Source organism: Melanaphis sacchari, unplaced genomic scaffold (genome assembly GCF_002803265.2).
Source record: "Melanaphis sacchari strain LSU unplaced genomic scaffold, SCAv2.0 Contig8_pilon_pilon, whole genome shotgun sequence".
Lineage (NCBI taxonomy): Eukaryota > Metazoa > Arthropoda > Insecta > Hemiptera > Aphididae > Melanaphis > Melanaphis sacchari.
The window spans coordinates 3954177-3969833 of NW_020271635.1; the positions used below are offsets into that span (position 1 = coordinate 3954177).

At 25.1% G+C, this 15657-nt stretch overlaps 3 protein-coding genes across 3 annotated transcripts; 1 reads left to right on the top strand and 2 right to left on the bottom strand.

The window, feature by feature from the left end:
* Window positions 1–8571: 8571 nt before the first annotated feature.
* Window positions 8572–9728, bottom strand: LOC112602625 (tRNA (guanine-N(7)-)-methyltransferase non-catalytic subunit WDR4). The gene has a single exon (XM_025350801.1). The coding sequence runs from the start codon at window positions 9655–9657 to the stop codon at window positions 8572–8574; it is 1086 nt and encodes a 361-aa protein (XP_025206586.1). The 5' UTR covers window positions 9658–9728.
* Window positions 9729–10326: 598 nt separating this feature from the next.
* LOC112602451 (cyclin-dependent kinase 2-interacting protein-like) lies at window positions 10327–11583 on the top strand. Its single transcript, XM_025350517.1, has 5 exons — window positions 10327–10655; window positions 10713–10887; window positions 11019–11088; window positions 11171–11282; window positions 11352–11583. Exons 1-5 carry the CDS (start codon window positions 10589–10591, stop codon window positions 11546–11548), a joined length of 621 nt encoding a protein of 206 aa, XP_025206302.1. The 5' UTR covers window positions 10327–10588; the 3' UTR covers window positions 11549–11583.
* LOC112602450 (calcium uptake protein 1 homolog, mitochondrial) lies at window positions 11577–15461 on the bottom strand. The gene is made up of 11 exons (XM_025350516.1): window positions 15260–15461; window positions 13862–14099; window positions 13529–13670; window positions 13249–13461; window positions 13032–13146; window positions 12810–12970; window positions 12637–12753; window positions 12446–12570; window positions 12058–12185; window positions 11891–11980; window positions 11577–11808 (listed from the first exon to the last, which is right to left on the bottom strand). Exons 2-11 carry the CDS (start codon window positions 14095–14097, stop codon window positions 11654–11656), a joined length of 1482 nt encoding a protein of 493 aa, XP_025206301.1. The 5' UTR covers window positions 14098–14099; window positions 15260–15461; the 3' UTR covers window positions 11577–11653.
* Between the last annotated feature and the right edge of the window lie 196 nt (window positions 15462–15657).

Below are 15657 nucleotides of genomic sequence, written 5' to 3' on the forward strand. Positions count from 1 at the left end.
TCTACAGACAATAAAAGAAAAAAAATTCACCGATACATTAATAATAATATGTGCGTAACGGATACGCATAATGACAATTATTTATGCCAATTTAACGCCTTGTTTTGCGTAATTGTTCGTTTTTTTTTTTAAAGCACATGTAAAATAATAACGATTTGTAAATTCAATAAGCAAACAAGAGTAAAAATAAAACACGTGTCAAGATTAGATTAGATGCACGTGGTACATCGTTTAACTGCTTGTTTCTTGTTCCATATACAAATATTAACATATTGCACAAAAACAATTTGTTTACATATGAAGTCAATACACGAATATTTTTACACATTGGACATTGGTGGTTAATTTTACGAAATTGTGTACACGTAGTACGGGATCTAGGGAGGAGCAATACGGGGTACTTGCCCCGGGTGCTAGGGGCACAAATTTCTAATTATATAATAAGTAAAAAAAAAAAAAAGAAAAGTTATTGTTATAAAAGGGCGTCAATTTCATATTTTTCCCCGGGTTAAAAAAAATGTTAGATCCGGCACTGTGTACACGCATGTCCATAAATAAGTCGGTTTCTATAAAAATTCACTGTCATATTGAACAAAATTAATTTTTATTTTCATTACTTATGTACACTTACTACTTTTTTTATTCATAAAATATGAAATTTGCCATTTCAACGCAGCTATATATTACCGAAATTATATTAATTCATAACTAATATATTGTCTAAGCATAGACTAAATTAATCATTAGTGTAATAAAAATAAAATAATTATTTTTAATATATCATTCATTATTTAGTTGTTATTAATGTATACCTACTCGTATTTTGTATGTCTTGTAAGTTGAAAAATGTTGTTAATGAACCATTAGGTAAGCAAACGTGATAAAAATATAAAAGATGTTTTTATCTAAATATTGCATTTGATACTCTATAGTCTGTGTTATATTATATATTGAAAGTAAACTTTCTAAAATTCTAAAGATATTTAATATAAAAAAAGATTTTTAACATATTAAGCAGGTAAATAAATCAGATTGTTTATTAAATTGTTTGTGTTTACTAACAATTTAACTGTATTCTAAAATCATAGTAAAAACATTAACAGAACTACATATAGTTCATGTTTTTTATTACAATGATTTAAAAATTTAATTTATCAATATAAAAATACTGACTGTATAAAGTACCTATTATAGACTATACATTTTACCTTTATTATTTTATTGTAATCCTTACTTTCGTACACAAGTATACATGTATACAACTAAGTATAGTTAATATACACGTAAGTAATTTATTATTATTATTATTATTATTATTATTATTAATTTCTATAATATATAGGTAATACTGAACGATAATATATATCGTTACATTTGCATGCAAACAAAATATATTATTATGTATTACTAAAATTATTAATTAAATTATACAGTATAGAAAATTATATATATCTAAATAATAATGTATTTAGCACTATTTTTCAAATTATATTTTGGTTTTTTTTTTTTGTTGTCATGTTTTGTATAGATTATTTTATCACTATTATTTGTTATACTTATGTATAGATAGTATTTTGATAAACATAATACCGAGGGCCTCCAAATATTTCACAATAATCATATATACCTAATATATATCAAGCAGCACATCATCCAAAAATATAGCGCTCATGTAAACAATTTGATTATACATTTTATATTAATAGGCTGTTTTTAGATTTCGAGTGAAGCAAAAGATTATATATTTTTACAATGTTTTTTTTTTTAAATTTAGCCATATTTTTGTAGGTCTTAGGCACAGTATATCTACAGCACTTAATGGTTAATACGGGCAATACAGCCCTGGGTACATAATTAAACATATCACTAATACTTGACTATTAATCATGTTCGATAGATTTAATAATTTATTTATAAATTTTAAACCTTTTATATAGATCATGATATATATAGTAGTGTTGATTAATGTGTATTTTAATTTCAAAGAATTTTCTTACAACTTTTAAAAGCAATAATTCAATTGATGTAGGATAATTGGGTGAAAACTAATTAAAGTTAACGCCATTAAAAGAAAACTAAAGGTTTTTATGTTAAAAAAATTAGTACTCAATAGTATGAAGTGAAAATAAAACTAATTTATTCTAATAAGTTATCTTGTTTTTTATTATTATTTACTTCATCGCCATTGTGTAATATATTATACATATCTACATGTATAAATATTAAATAGTATAGGAATATGCGTTTACATCATACAATATTTAAGGTGTGTCTATTAATGTATACGAGGATATTATCATAATATTAAGTAGGTACCTTCGAATACTATTAGAGACAATAGCTTTTCAGTAGTTATCTATTGAAATATGGGAATTAATATTAAATAGGTATACCTATTATTTAGCCTAATTTATAATAATATTAATATAACTGCGAATTACGGTTTAGCTATACGAAAAAACGATAAATATTTCAAATAAATACGGCTATGTTTCCGTAAAAACGCAGTGTCTGTGCACAAAGAATAGTAGAAACGACGTGTATAATACATATTATATAGTCGCGGATGACGAGAATAAGAGGGTCACGCGGCAACGTTATTGAAGATAGGGTGGCAGCGTCACGACTCACGAACGGCGGCCGCCCTACTCGAAGAATTTTTATTACGACTTTTAAACATCGTCGCTGGGTCGGTGGCGTGTAATCTATTAACTTCAATATATAACGGAGAGAGCCGCGGCCTTTTATACTGTGCAGCATCACATCACATCAAAGGACACCCTCTCCATTTTTGTAATAAAAAAAGTTAGTCCTCCCCACTTGAAGAGGACGTTTTACACGTATATATATTAAATACACGCTAACGTCCAATATTGGCGTGCACTCGTGTGCCCAGTACCGCGGAAACCCTTTTTCCTTTCTCTTTCCATCTTTAAAATAGGGGCCATTCACCTGTTTTTTTTTTTTCCAATGAAGTACATGCGTAAATGTATCGCTTCGCTGTCGTACACAGCAAATTAATAATAATAACATTAATAATTAATTATACGTTTTATTAAATAAATTATGCGTACACAACGATTAGGTATACATCCACACAAATAGATACACATAAATTAAGACGAACACATGAACGAAAACATTCAATCGCCAACCCCTTTCTAAATTCTATCACTGAAACGAGAAGACGTTCTATTTTTAATTTATTATTTTTGTAATTATAATTTTACCAAATTGTATTAATTAATTGTTATAAGATAATATCATTACACAATTAAACAATTAGTAAATATTTTTAATTGAATGAATAAATATTGTTAAAAATCTTAATTTTAATTGTATAATATAAATAATCGCTATTAACATACTAGTAAAGTGCAGTAATTATTTGTTTAATGATCAATTGTTGGTAATGGAGAAAGAATGAAGGTCCTATAATTTAAAAAAGAAAAAAAGAATGTCGTTTTTTAAAATTTGGCATGAATAAATATTGACAGTAAACGGAATGCTTATTTTTGGTGGGAAATTATAACGTCCGTGTGATTAATTAAGTGTTATCAAGACTTAATAAGAACTTATTATCTAAACTGATAGTAAATAATAATATATTAAAGTTTATAAAATAGTTTTTTATTCATGTTTGCAAATTTGAAATTCGTTTGAATTTAATTTCAAAATTTAAATAGTAAAATATGTAATTATAAAATTGGGTTTCTATTAACTTTTTTTCAGTTAATCGGGTCCCGGAAAAAAAGGTAGTACCTAGGTAAATTTAGTTTTAAGAAAAAACAAGTAATATATTTTAGATTCTGAACGGAGTGATGAATGTATTGATTTTACAATGATGTGTGTTTTTTTTTTGTGTGTCTGTGTACAGTATAAGTAGTCGAAATAATGCTTCAATTTCAAACTTCGGGGATGGTTTCCGATGGCAAAATGAATATCCTTGGTGCATTTTAGAGGTAAAAAGTAAACATTTTCCAACAGTTTTCAAAAAAATCGAGAAAAACAAAAAAAAATGACAGAAGAACGGGAATTTTTACTCAAAACCAGTTTTCGACCAAATCGATTTTTTTATATGGTTGTAATTCAAAAACTAATCACGGTAAATACTTGAAATTTTTACCAAATGTTTATGTTAGTGTTATCTATATACAGTTAAATTTTCAAAAAATTTTGATTTTTTTTGAGTTATTTATAGACCACTGAAATTATCGATTTTTATGAAAATTTTTTTTTGAAGTGTCGATAAAAAAATATTGGATGACCAAAAAATTTTGAAAATTTAATACAAGGTTCCTTATGAGTTGTTCTTATTGTAGCTAAAAAAAATTAAAAATCGTTAGTCACAATTTTTGTTATAAACGTTTATAGTTCAAATATTTACGAAATCTATCGAAAACGCGAAAATTTGTATGTAATTTTGAAGTTGAAAAATCATAAATTTTTTTGTGTTTATAACTAAGGATAGCTATAGTAAAAACTCGAAGCATCATTATAGGAAAAATTTTAAGTGCGTTTGAATTTTAAATTTTTACGAAATAGCGTAACGATAACGATTTATCCTCAAACGATTTTAAATATTTGTGAATATTCAAAAAGTATAAGTCGTAGATAGTTGAAAATTTTACCAGTTATTTAGATTGACATTTTCTTTACATGATTTAATTTTCAAAATATTTTGATATTTTATGAGCTATTTATAGACAACTGAAATTTTTAACTTTTCTGAAGTGTTGATAAAATTTTTTTGGCCCAATCAAAATACTTGAAAATTTAATACAAAGTTTCTCATAAGTTATTCTTATAGTGATCAAAAATTTTTAAGAATACATAGGCACAATTTTTTTTTTTATTAGCATTAATTGAAGTTCAAATATTGACAAAAATTCGTCAAAACCATGAATATTAGCAAACTATTTTGTAGGTATAATTCATAAAAATTAATAATTAATTGATTAACTATGACTTTTGCAAATGCGTGTGCGTCCTAATTGAAAAATAAAATATTTGTTTCAAAATAGAATGTATGACAATATTTAAATATAATATATTTATATATCATAGACTGACAAATCATTTCCGTTCAGAATCGTTTTTCGTATACAATGATACCTATCATTGCATTCAAATTTAACCTACCCTAGTCTGAGGTTCACCCCACCCCCTAATGTACAACAGAGCGGTACCCACTTGCCTGATTTTTTTAATATCAATCTTTATTAGAACTCAAATTAATAATAAGTAGGTATCTATATTTGATAATTTTGTTATGGTATAAATACTATAAATTGTATAAATTATTGATTAAAAAATCAATTTTTATTATTATATAGTTAAATCAGAACTAAATTAACTAATTGAAATTAGTTCCACGTAGGTACTTTCTAGTTAATAATATTTTTAAAATATAATAAAAATAGAAGTATATAAAAAAAATGAATTTAAGAACGAGATCCAACTTACCAACTACTTTTTTACTACTTGTAAAATGAATATAAATATTATCACTATATAAAGTATAAATTGTAATAGTCCATTAATTATCTATAGCTATGTACCTACATACGTAATATTCAGATATAACTTACAAATTAAACATACCTATAATACTTAAACACTTACTCATTTATTAACTATATATAGGTATAGATTTGTAATTTTATATGATTTACTGCGGTTTTAGATTCAAAAACTTTAACAAATTATAACTTAAACCTTTTACCTATTATTGGTTAGAACAAAAAAAATTTCATCATTTCATATTCTTGAGTAATTATAACTATAGATTTTAATTTGTTTATATTTTGTTATCGAGAACAAATTTTATTTATCAATATTTTTAACGTTATTTTGCTTTTGCAATTAATATATTAGGATTTAATTACTAAATTGTGTAAATTATATTGTGATGTTAATCTGTTAATTCAATTGAATGATTTGAATTATGAAAGTTTTAAGTTACCTATTCTATTTTACTTATTCATTCATAAAGTGCACCTTAATGCTTTTTACGCAATGTAAAGAAAAATAAAGGATTAGATATTTTTATCTACAAATTGTGGTTTTATGCTATAATAATCTACAGACTACAGTCTACAACTATTGTGAAAATTGGTTACAAATTACAATACCTACATGTTATTCACTACAAAATTTCTAAATTTTTATCGAAAGTACAGTTAGGTACCCATAAAGAACTAGATACTTACTAGTTACTACATTCAACCGCTACTAATTTTTTCATACGAACTAACGAAGTTTACCGCTATAAATGAGTTACCTATATTCTTTTTTCACTATTTAGGTTTTAAAGGACAATTATGAATTAATATTTTATTAATATCTAATTAAACTCACAAATCCATAACTAGAAGTTGTGAGAGAAGAAATATGTTTATAAAATTGATTAAAAAATATTATCAAAGAGAAATTTTGAATTATGTGGTAAGTACCAAGTAGTTGTTTAATTTTATCTAAAAGGTACTTAGGTACTTATATTAGTAGGTATTCTAAGTGATATGTTATAGAAAATAATAAAATAATCGATTAATATTAAGATTTTTGTTGATTCGGTGAACGAAATAGTCGAAATATAATAACTTTAGTCATGAATATATTACAGGTTGGTACCTAATGTTTCGATTAACAAATTTGTAGAACTTGAATATTCAACTACACATATTATGTGACATGTGCATTGTACACTTACATTGATAGTTATTAATTATTATTACCTACTTTTTCAGATATGGATAGTTTAAGATGTCTTAATCCTAAACAAAAAAAAATGAGAAAAAATGTTTTTTCAAACTCATTTATAGTTTGTACCATCAAAGTTAAAGGTAATTTAAAGAATAGTTTTACGCAATTCGGCATAAGTTAACGTGCTATAAAAATAATATATAAATAAAGTGGATACATAATTATGCATGTAGTAACTAGTATGTACTATGTAGGTAGGTACTTAATCAAATAAAATATATTAGACACATAGCCATACTAATAGCTCATAATTAACAAAATAAACTTAGTTTTATTACTAGAGATTGTTAAGTTTATCTATTTAAGACTAATGAAAATAATACCTATAAAAAAAAAAATAAGTTTTGAAGTTTAAAATTTTGAATACTTCCTGTTTTTCTGTATATAACAGTATGTCTGTAAGTATTTACAGTTTAAAAATTGGTAACCAGAAGCCGTCCCAAGAAAGGGCTAGAGGCCTTGAGCTTTTAAGCCAGAATTAAAAAAAAATCGTATATTGTTAAAAACAAAATTAAAAAAAGAAACAATATACCATAGACTATTACAGATATGTATTAGTGTGTAGTTAGGTGTATGCATAAATAAATAATAACAGTATTAATATTTTTTTAATATAAAGTATAAATAATCCATAATAATATGAAATACGCTATAGTATAATATATTATTGTGAATATTATGACTTAGCTCTCCCCTCAACTAAGTCACTGGAACTACCCTTATAAATAACAAGTATGATTTTATTAAGAATAAAACTTTGGTAAGTTGATCCACAACCTTACAATTAAAAATGTATATTATTATTTATTGGTATTTTTATTTACTGTATCAAGTATAATTACAACATTAGATAGGTATATTATAAATAGTTTAAACTAAAAATGTATCCAAGTGCAATCTTGATGGTACACATTTTATAAGACCTCGAAATGTAAGGTGTTATTTTGTTATTCACACTAAAAATTGTAGTGTAAAATATACTTTAAGATAAGAAATAGTTTCCAAATTGTTCCTGTTAGTATTTTAAATTATAATATTTTGATTTTTGACTAGCTTTGCACATAATAATTATAATATCAAGTTTTAAACTCGATATATTTTACTGGAATTTTTCAATTCATTGTATTTATTTGACTTCTTTCATTATATAAGTTGACAGGGGAATGCTAAAAATAAATTATTTAATGTTTAACCTTTTCACTAAAAAAGTTAAATACATAATTGAGGAACATAAACAAGAGGCAAAAATAAATAAATTAAAATTTTTTATCAATTTATTTTATTATTTTTAATGTATTAAACATGTTTATTAATATGAATATAGGTAGGTACAAAATATATAAGAATTATTATTGGTTTTCAACTGACAATTCTCATTGAATGCATATTGTATAAGTAATGGTACTTAATTTTATATAACGAAAAACTGTATGAACATTTTTAAAAGAATAAATTTAGAGTTTTCAGCAATCCTACAGCATAACACATAAATGTTTATATTATAACATGTTTGTTAAGACGCTCAAGTTGAACAGTTTAATTGATGTGTAAATAATAAAATTATGATAATTATAATTAGCAATAGTAATAATAAGAAATTATTGCTTATAAGTAACTAATCAATATTATTCTAAGAATCATAAATTAAAAATATTAATGTTACACTTATAGTACACCAAAACAAATTCAGAACTATATTAAATATTTATAAAAATAAATTATCTGTAACATACAAAAAAAAAAATAAAAATAAAAATTATTAACAGTCTTACAGTATTCAAAAATATACCTTCTAAATTTTATAACTTATAAGTAAACTCCAGTTCTTATTTTTTTAATTTGATGTAATACTGGAGAACTACTTTTATTTTTATATTGTTCAGTTCTAATTTGTTTATCAATCATTTTGTTATAAAGAAAAGTCATCAAATTAGTTTTTTCCAAGTATATGAATGATTTAACTAAATTACTTAACGTTTCAAATACATGTGTCATCTCAACATCCTCGTTTCTTAAAATGCTTTCATTACAAGCATCAATAGTATACTTATAAACAGAGTTACTAGTTAAAATCCACAGTTGATTACCATGTGCTGCTAAATTCAAAACATTGTTTTCAAATTTAAGAGTTTTTATATTTTTAATATTCCATTTATTTTCTTTTTTCTCTGTTTTAATGATATGTACATCTTTAGAGTTATATAGTTGAATAGCAGCTAAGTTTTCAATTTCAATAACATTTTGAACTGCAGTATGAAGAGTTAGTTTATCAATCAAATCACCATTATTGAAGTCCCACAAACGCAGTGTACAGTCACCAGAGCCAGATAGGATAAAATTGTTCAATAAACAAATTCCACTAACATACGCTTCATGTCCCATCATGTAATAAACAATGTTTTTACCATTTGGATAATGTGAAACTCGTACTTTTTCATCATTGTCACATGTAACAATATACTTTTCATTATCACTAATACAAATGTCAAGGATCATAGACGAATGACCCAGGATACGAATAGGGAGTTCTTCAAATGCATAAACATCACCTTTTTTATCACCGACAACAATTACATTAGTTTTTGGTGTAAAAACTATGTTTGTTGCATGCTTTGCTAGTGATTTGTTTTCCACTAATGTCCAGTTTGTAGTGTTCCAAATGCTTAGGAGTTTTCCTTTGTTCGGATTATAAGCAAATAGTGTGCCATCAGCCGAAAATGCCGCACATGCTTTTTGCAAGTCATGGTTATTGATTGGAATGTTTTTGTACGCTTCGCCCAAATTTTCAGTGAGATTTTTTACATTTCCACTGTCTAACGAATACACAAAACATTTATCAACATCTATTGAAGACACTACAACAGTTGTTCTACTAACAGCTATACACGTCATATTAATATTATATGGGTTAGGTCAAATATTTTAATAAGCACTATAAATTATTATTCAATCACTATTAAAAACAAGTTACAATTCTTAACTTAAAAATATATGAAGTTATTAACTTATTTTTAATAATAATTAATAACATAGAACCAAATGACAAACACTGCGGTGGTAAAGTACAGTATTATTTATAAATAAAAACTAGAAAAAAATAAAAATATACCAAGTATAAAATGTTTAAACGTTTTAACTTATAAGTATTTATTAGAAATTAAATACATAACCAAAAATAAAATTATTTTTTAAATCGTTTTATTGGTATAATTAAATATCGATATTTATTACATAATATGTGTTACTGTAGTTGCTCAATAAAAATTAAAATGTGCTTTTAATAATTTTAGAGTAAGTAACAAATAATAATTTAAAAACAATTATCTATTTTTATTTTTATTAATTAATTATTTTGGTTTTCCTGACATTTTTGGTGATTAAATATTAAAATGTATCTACCTATTAAAATTTACAAGAAAACTATCGATATTATGTCACTTCGAATGGTTATCATTATCTTTAATCGTGTTGGGTATGCATATGATAATACATCAATATAGTCTAATCTATTCCATATTATTTATTCACACGTGCGCTGGTTAATATCATTGCTATAGATAAGGCTTAAATATTGTTATTTGAAAATTTTGATCATATTATTATATATTATTATTATTTTTATTTGTTTATTTAATTGACTGTTATACGAGTGTTTGCTGTTTCGTATAAAACTGTAATTATTAGTCATTAATTCTCGTGCAAAAGTATTGCTAAAAAGTAAATTACTATTAACTAAAAGCGAGTAGAAATCAAGCTACTACAAACTGAACAGTGTTAATGCTATTGTATAAAAAAATCAATTTGTGTATAGCTTCATCATATAATGTCAGATTCGCCGAGGCCTAAAGGATTGAATACTTCAAATGCTGGGAAGTCCTCCCCAGCTCGAGGTAATTTGATGTAACTTGTTGAGTTTCTATTTTATTAGGTCTGAGAATGTGTTACAGAAGTGGATGTTTACTCTGGTCGGCCTGCTCAAGGGCATAGTGGTAATCTGACTGGCAATCGTCGCATATTGAAAGATACCGCAGCAGATATCTTCAATCGTATGCAGCAATGGAAAGTTTATCAAGATAGAGGATGTGTTTTAATATCAAATATATTCAATTTGAGAATGGAAACGTAAGCATTATTTTTATATTGAGTACTATGTAATTTATTACATTTTTAAAAATAAAAAAATTTATAGAGTACTAATTATAATATTGGATTTCATGTTCAGTATACTTTTATTTTGTATGCAAATTCCACAGGTCAGGCATACAATTTCCAGATCAACTTGGTAGTTTAGTAAAGGAGCTAAAAAAATTATGTGAGCAAATGGTAAGTAAAAAATAGATATTCTATGTCAACAAAATCAAATTCAAATTTGAACACTTAATGTTTTTTATTTTTATATTTGCAGTTTGATATTGTGGAAGGACTCAAAATTAAATTAAGGAATCTTATAGCCATATCAGTTTTAGAAAAAGGCAATACGACTCCTCTTTTCATATCATGGACAACAGAACATTTTTGTATGGTTAAAGAAAAAACAAAATGTTTATTAATAGACACCTAATTTACATTAATATTTTTTTCTACAGGCAAAGTAACTGAGAAAATATTAATAGCTTATCAAAAAGAGCAAAAACTTCATCAAAGTCTTTTATTGAGAATAGCAGACAGCTTAGATCCTGATAATCTGTTATTTTATCTTTCATGTTGGACATATCAACCATATTTAGATCATACCATTGAAAAAGAATTGCATTGTATGATTAAAGAGACTAGACATGTATGAGTTAGTTTAACAATAAATTAAGCTAAAATAGTTAAGAATCATAAAAAGTTATTAATTTATATTAATAAAACTATACTCTAACTTAATTAACAATAACAAAGGATTTTATAAGTCAAAAATACTAGGAGTACTCTCTTGAGCACATTTGCCAACAGACTGAATGAATTTCACAAAACCGGTATCTTTTGGTTTTTCCAAACCTCTCAATAAACGGTTTTTCATAACAGCAACAAATTCTCGATTGCTCAACTGTCCATCAACTTGAAATTAAAAAAAAAAAGTTAATAACATGAATAGTTTTAAGAATATTATGAATATTATAAATGTAAATTATAAACTCACGGTTTTCATCAAATATTGTGAAAATTACATTGATCAAATGGTCATTTAAGTCAACATGAGCTACAGTTTTTGCTACATGTTTTAAAGTGGCTATAAAAAAAAAATAAAGATTAATAATTAATATTTCGATAATAATTATAATCATTTATTATAAAAAGTGAATTAACCTTGATCAATTGATGCTCCTGCAATATGATAAAATGTAAGAGCTGTATCTACATCATTAATATTATTCAAAAAGTGAAAAAAATGTAAGTAATCTTCTTCACTAATGCCTTGAGTGTTTTCTTTGAATCTGAAATTAATAAAATTATTACTTTATAAATTAAAACAATAAACCTATTATTTAATTATTTTAATAGAATTTGGGATTAGTTAATAAAAAAATTTTGAATACAATTTATAATATATATTTTCTATGATTGTGTTTGGCACAATATATTATTACCACAAGAATATTTTGTATATTTTTGATGAATAAATAACAATTTTCTAGTAAAAGATAAAAAATAATTACTTCAGGTAACTTATGAGATTTACTTTATAAATACTTACACTTTTTTCACTCGCTTAATTATGCGTGCTTTTTTTTTAGGTGCATATCCCGCATATGCTAAAAGTAGATCAGTAAATTCTACTTCTGTTATGGTACCGTCTTCACTAGGACCTTTTCGTTGAAACTAAATTTAATTGTTGTTTAGTATAAAACCTGTTTACATAATATAATGTTTTAAATTATAAATTACCTCTAAACCTAAAATTTCTGTTTGTAATTGTTGTTGAAAATCGAGGAATTTCTCTATAGTTAGTTTTTCATCAAGATTTTCACCAAAAAAATATGTTGTTAATGCTGAATTGACTCCCTAAATTAATATACAAATAAAATATGTGAAAAAAAATTATTTTATAAGCTATGTACCTTAAACGTATTGCCAGTATTTGCATGATCTCTATGACGACTTCCGATACTTGTTTGATGTCGGATTAAGGTAGCAACCTTTTCAAATTCTTCACAGTCTACATCACCATCGCCATTTAAATCAAACATTCTGAATGCAATTTCAAAATGTCTTTTTGATGCTAAAATTAGATTTTAAATAATAGTAACAATAAATTAATAAAATGTATTAATGCTACATACTTGACAGTACAGTAAGTAAAAATATATAGTCTGAGAAAGTTATCAAACCAGAACTTCCAAGCTTATAAAATATACTATCTTCATTTAATGCCAATTCTAATTTCATGTGTGTATTCTAGAAATTCAAACATATACTGTTATTAAGGATTAAGGATCATTAAAATATTCAATTATCTATACTACAAATTGAAGTACTTATAAAATATTAATTTTGTACTTTTGGGTCATATTTTTTATATTGATCAAGACCAAGCCCATCTGGCTGTTTGATGCCTGGTGTCATAGAACGAAGGAAGTCATCTGGTGTCATAAATACTTCATGAGTCTCTTGTCCATTAGAGTGCATATGTGTTACTTGTAAAGTAGCAAAATATCTAAAAACCTTGTCTGGTGTTGAAAAATGACGTATCCTGTTCTCGTATTCTATAATCTGAAATAAAGTAGATTGTGTATTATTATTAATTGATTATATCATTGAAAGTTGAAACCCTTTATACCTTTCGGTCACGAAATCCAACTTTTTGTTTAGGTTTTTTTTTTTTTTTGTCAACAGTTTCTTCTAGAATTTCTTGTACTGGATTTTCGGTAATATCGACATTGCTGTCAGCATCCACAGGAGGAAATATCACCTCAGCAACCCTAAAAAAATAATGATAAATCATTAGTAAATATATTGTTCATAACAAATCAATCAAAAATAAATATTTGACCATACATAAAACATATTTAGTAAATTAGAACGTGGACAACTTATTTTTGTGATAAATATTGCACATTTTTACATTAAAATAATTTAAACATTATAAACTAGCAAATATAAGCTTACTTACTTCTCCCAGTTGATAAATTGATAAACTACAAAGCCTATGAAAGTAAAAATGTAAAATTTTTTTAAAGGATGTTCTGGAGGGTCTCTCTTATGACCAAAGTTCTTATAAGTACGACGATGATCAAATTTGCCAACTTGAAATACAGTTAATGATTTAAATGTTCCATGTTTTTTTAATAAGATTTGTCTTGAATGTAACCCATAACCCAAAGTTGGGCGTAATTTTGTAAGCCACATATCTGAAATGAAGTATATTTTATTAAATGCATTTTTTGACTAATTTGAAATATGTAGATATTTTTAAGCAATGAAATCTACTTTGTTTAATTTCAAACAGAATAAATATTAGGTAATAATTTTTATTTTAAAATTTCTTGTGTCTCCTATTTAGAGGATTAAAAATATAAACTTTAAGTTTATAAATTGTTTTTTTTTTTATAAGCAAATATTTTTTAAAAGAATTTTTACATAAGTAACATGTATCTATAAAATAGTTTTTATAATTATCTTTGTCTATAATTGAATTTTGTATTTTTATTTAATATTTAACAACAATTTAAAGAGAGTTTAAATTTTAATAACTTTTTTTCTAATTTATATATTTTTTAAAACTTAATTATAGGAGATATGAAAATAATATTGAAATAGTAAAATAATGCATGGTTTTAGAAAAAAAAAATTGTTTTAATTAACGTATTATAAGATAAAATTCTGAATACTGTGATCAGAGAATAGATTAAATTTAATCTATTCTGTGCTATGATCATGAACGTGTTGATAGTTAACTGAAAATAAATATCTAGTATAAGTGTTGAGATAACGCATTAATAATGTTTTAAACAACTTAATAATAATAATTAAAGAATAAAGTAAGTAGAGAATTCAATTGGATTAATAAGTAATTATTCCAAAATTATATTTTCTATTATTGAAAATTACTAAAACAACACACCATACATTATTTAATTAATTTTTTAGTGATGATCAGATTTCTGATAAATATAATAATATGCAAGATGATATAAATAATTTTAAACAGAATTCAAGTATTAAAGGTTATCATTAAATTTTGTTTTCTAATTAATTAATTAATTTGAGTCTTCTATTTAAAAACCTTATGTTGAACAAAATAAATTTAATGGCCAATGCTATGTCAAATATCAATCAAAACTAATAAACGGTTATATGTGGGGGGAGGAACGTCGTCATTTTGTTCAGATTGTGTAATGAGAGCACACAGGAGAAAGATTATACTATTGATAAATACATAGAATATTTTTTTAGTTTAAATACAAAGATTTTTAGATAAATAATTGGAATTTGAGATGGTCACCAAACACAGATTCTTATCAAACATTTAGGTGTTCAGTGGGCACCGTTTAGTACTCTTCTATATTACCTGGTTGTATTGTATTTTAATAATGCATTTCACACTCAACGGATTGGACCAATCGCGACATCTAAAATCACACAATCTATTGGATTTTGCGTTTTTCAATTTAATTTCATCGAGTGAATATTAAATAACAAACAAATAATGACTATTGAATGGGTAATTGGCGGACAATTGAATTATTGGAATTTACAAACCGCGCTGAACGTAGAATTCAGATATTGAATTACACTGATAAAACACGGCTGATGCAAGGCAATACAACTGATAGCGTTTATGTCGTTTGTGACCTTCTTTTTAGATTGTTTTCTTCTTTTTTCGTAGGTATACGATTATCGATTTTTTAAAAATCGCTAACAAAGAAGCAGCAATGCGAGGGCCTGACTAGAGAGTAGCAATTTGTT

Bases quoted from the DNA above. Each gene is read 5' to 3' on its own strand.
- LOC112602450 (XM_025350516.1), bottom strand. From the start codon at position 14,097: ATGTGGCTTACAAAATTACGCCCAACTTTGGGTTATGGGTTACATTCA. The intron at 11,981-12,057 runs GTTAATTCACTT...TTTTTTTTATAG, and splicing joins AGGAGCATCAATTGATCAAG to CCACTTTAAAACATGTAGCA. The intron at 11,809-11,890 runs GTGAGTTTATAA...TTTAATTTCAAG, and splicing joins CACAATATTTGATGAAAACC to TTGATGGACAGTTGAGCAAT.
- LOC112602451 (XM_025350517.1), top strand. From the start codon at position 10,589: ATGTCAGATTCGCCGAGGCCTAAAGGATTGAATACTTCAAATGCTGGG. The intron at 10,656-10,712 runs GTAATTTGATGT...AATGTGTTACAG, and splicing joins GAAGTCCTCCCCAGCTCGAG to AAGTGGATGTTTACTCTGGT. The intron at 11,283-11,351 runs GTATGGTTAAAG...TTTTTTCTACAG, and splicing joins ATGGACAACAGAACATTTTT to GCAAAGTAACTGAGAAAATA.
- LOC112602625 (XM_025350801.1), bottom strand. From the start codon at position 9,657: ATGACGTGTATAGCTGTTAGTAGAACAACTGTTGTAGTGTCTTCAATA.